The 2,407-nt window shown below is 42.4% G+C and overlaps 1 protein-coding gene across 2 annotated transcripts in view; it reads left to right on the top strand.

Moving 5' to 3' along the window:
- Positions 1 to 1,070: 1,070 nt before the first annotated feature.
- CTSC (cathepsin C) overlaps positions 1,071 to 2,407 on the top strand; it is a 43,453-nt gene continuing 42,116 nt past the window's right edge. Inside the window, exon 1 of one of the 2 annotated variants that reach the window (XM_015561350.1) lies at positions 1,071 to 1,415. In XM_015561350.1, the coding sequence (XP_015416836.1) occupies positions 1,083 to 1,415 (333 nt within the window). In that variant the 5' untranslated portion in view covers positions 1,071 to 1,082. The remainder of the gene's footprint in view (positions 1,416 to 2,407) is intronic. The other variant, XM_015561351.1, reaches the window with a different exon arrangement.

The following is a 2,407-nucleotide window of genomic DNA, read 5'->3' on the forward strand; positions in this document are numbered from 1 at the left end:
CGTGGTCACATCAATGACAAGGAATTTAGTGAAGGGAGAAGAGAAAACACTGTCTTGGACAGAAGTGGCACTTTTGTTCTGCCCAAGCCCTTAGCAGCCTGTAATGAGTGAAGCTGTGTCAGCTGCACTTTCCTTGTCAGCAGAACAAGGATTGCCAGGTGATCTGTCTCTAAAACAGATGGATCCAACTGTCCAACTTCCGGTGACTGTGGCATTGCATAATCCTGTGCATTTTAACCATCTGCTCTTTTAAAAAGTTGCTGTTGGAGATGAGAATTTGCCCCATTTGGGCACATGCCATGAGCATTAAAACCGGCCACGGAAAAACTGTCTAAAGCAGCCGTGGGCAAACTACGGCCCACGGGCCGGATCCGGCCCATTTGAAATGAATAAAACTAAAAAAAAAAAAAAAACTGTACCCTTTTATGTAATGATGTTTACTTTGAACTTATATTAGTTCACACAAACACTCCATCCATGCTTTTGTTCCGGCCCTCCGGTCCAGTTTAAGAACCCATTGTGGCCCTTGAGTCAAAAAGTTTGCCCACCCCTGGTCTAAAGTGTGGAAAGCTGCAGGGGGTACCGCAGAGCCCTGTCCAGGCAGCCTCTGTCCATAAACTATAACTTCGTCTTTACTGTAATAATTGAAGGCACCCACGTGTCTGAGTCCTGTCTTCTGAAGTTTAAAAGTTTGGTTCCTGTCAGCACACATGAGCTTCACGGGAGAGAACCCTGGAGTTTGCTGCATCCCTTGGAAGAATGCAGATTCTGAAGTTGTGAACTGTGGAGAAAGAAGCCCCATTTCTTCGTGGAAGAGATCATTTCCTTTGTTCTTTTGAATGGTGGCAGGTCTTTTTTATGTTTATGTTTCCAGTGTTTGACTACCATTTTGTCTTCCCTTCATTTCCACCTGTCATTTTCAGCATTCCCCATTTTTCCTTTTCTTCCGTGGAAGATTTTCTTCAGTCTGGATGCTCTGGCAAGTTCAAGGCTGTACTTTAGAGGGTCTCTCTGCCTGCTAGCCTATTTCTATCTTTTGAGCCCTCACTTCACAGGCGTGCGTGACTGGGACCCCCTCTGGAATGATGTATACAGAGGGAGGCAACAAGGTGGGAAGTCTTGGTGTCTTCAAGACAAGCGAGATTGGCAAAAATCGGTGGCCTGATTTGAAAGGAAAACATTTTAAAGATTATGGGAGTTACAGGGGAGGTTTTTCCTGCCATGGAAGTACAGATAATTTTCCATTGTTGGGCATTTTCTTTTCTTTAGGACCACCAGAGAAGAAAGTCGTGGTGCACCTTAAGAAGATGGACACAGCCTATGATGACTTGGGCAATTCTGGCCATTTCACCATCATTTACAATCAAGGCTTTGAGATTGTGTTGAATGACTACAAGTGGTTTGCGTTTTTTAAGGTTAGTTTTGTTTAAAAAATGCATTCATGATTACAGTTATTTAATATCAGTAGACCCTCAGAATTTTAATTTAAGATTAAGAAGATAACCAGAATTGACGCCACTTTTCCCAAGAGAAATTAGGCGGTGCAATTTTGACAGTTTATTTAAAATTATGATTTCAGTAGATTAAAAAACCTGATCTATATTTGAATACGTATAATCCCTCTATATTTAAATGTAAATGTTGCTTTAATCACTTGTCTTTGTACTGAATCTCCAGGAAAGATATGGATATTATTAAAAAAAAATTTCAAGTAATTATGCTTTTTTATCATTGTTTGTTGGTTCTGAGAAATTGGCCTAAGTAACTCATTGAAGTAATATGATATACTAAGTACATTAATGTGAATAATTTATTTGACTAAAGTAAGACAGAGATAGAGAATATTGAGTTACTCCTTTGGCTAATTAAGTAAAAAGTTGTCCACTAAAGTTCTCTCAGTAGGAAGAACTTTTTTTAATCGGCACCCAAAGATATATGTTTATTTTTTTGGAGTGAGTGTAAGGGGGGTGGGGTGGGGCCATCAATTGGTTGCCTCTTTTTTTAAAAAATATATTTTATTGATTTTCTACAGAGAGGAAGGGAGAGGAATAGAGAGTTAGAAGCATCCATGAGTGAGAAACATTGATCAGCCGCCTCCTGACACCCCCTACTAGGGACGTGCCCGCAACCACGGTACATGCCCTTGACCGGAATCGAACCTGTGACCCTTGAGTCCGCAGGCCGACACTCTAACCACTGAGCCAAACCGGTTAGGGTGATTGGTTGTCTCTTGTAAGTTCCCTGACTGGGGTGCCCTGACCAGGAATTGAACCCGCAACTCCTGGTTCATAGGTCGATGCTCAATGGTGGAGCCACTCCAGGTGGGCTGGTTTGCATTGTACTCCCTGCTCCCGGAGGCGGAGGCCGTCATGAATTTCAGCCACTCCCTTCCTGGGGAACCCTGCCT

This window comes from Myotis davidii, unplaced genomic scaffold (genome assembly GCF_000327345.1).
Source record: "Myotis davidii unplaced genomic scaffold, ASM32734v1 scaffold657, whole genome shotgun sequence".
NCBI lineage: Eukaryota > Metazoa > Chordata > Mammalia > Chiroptera > Vespertilionidae > Myotis > Myotis davidii.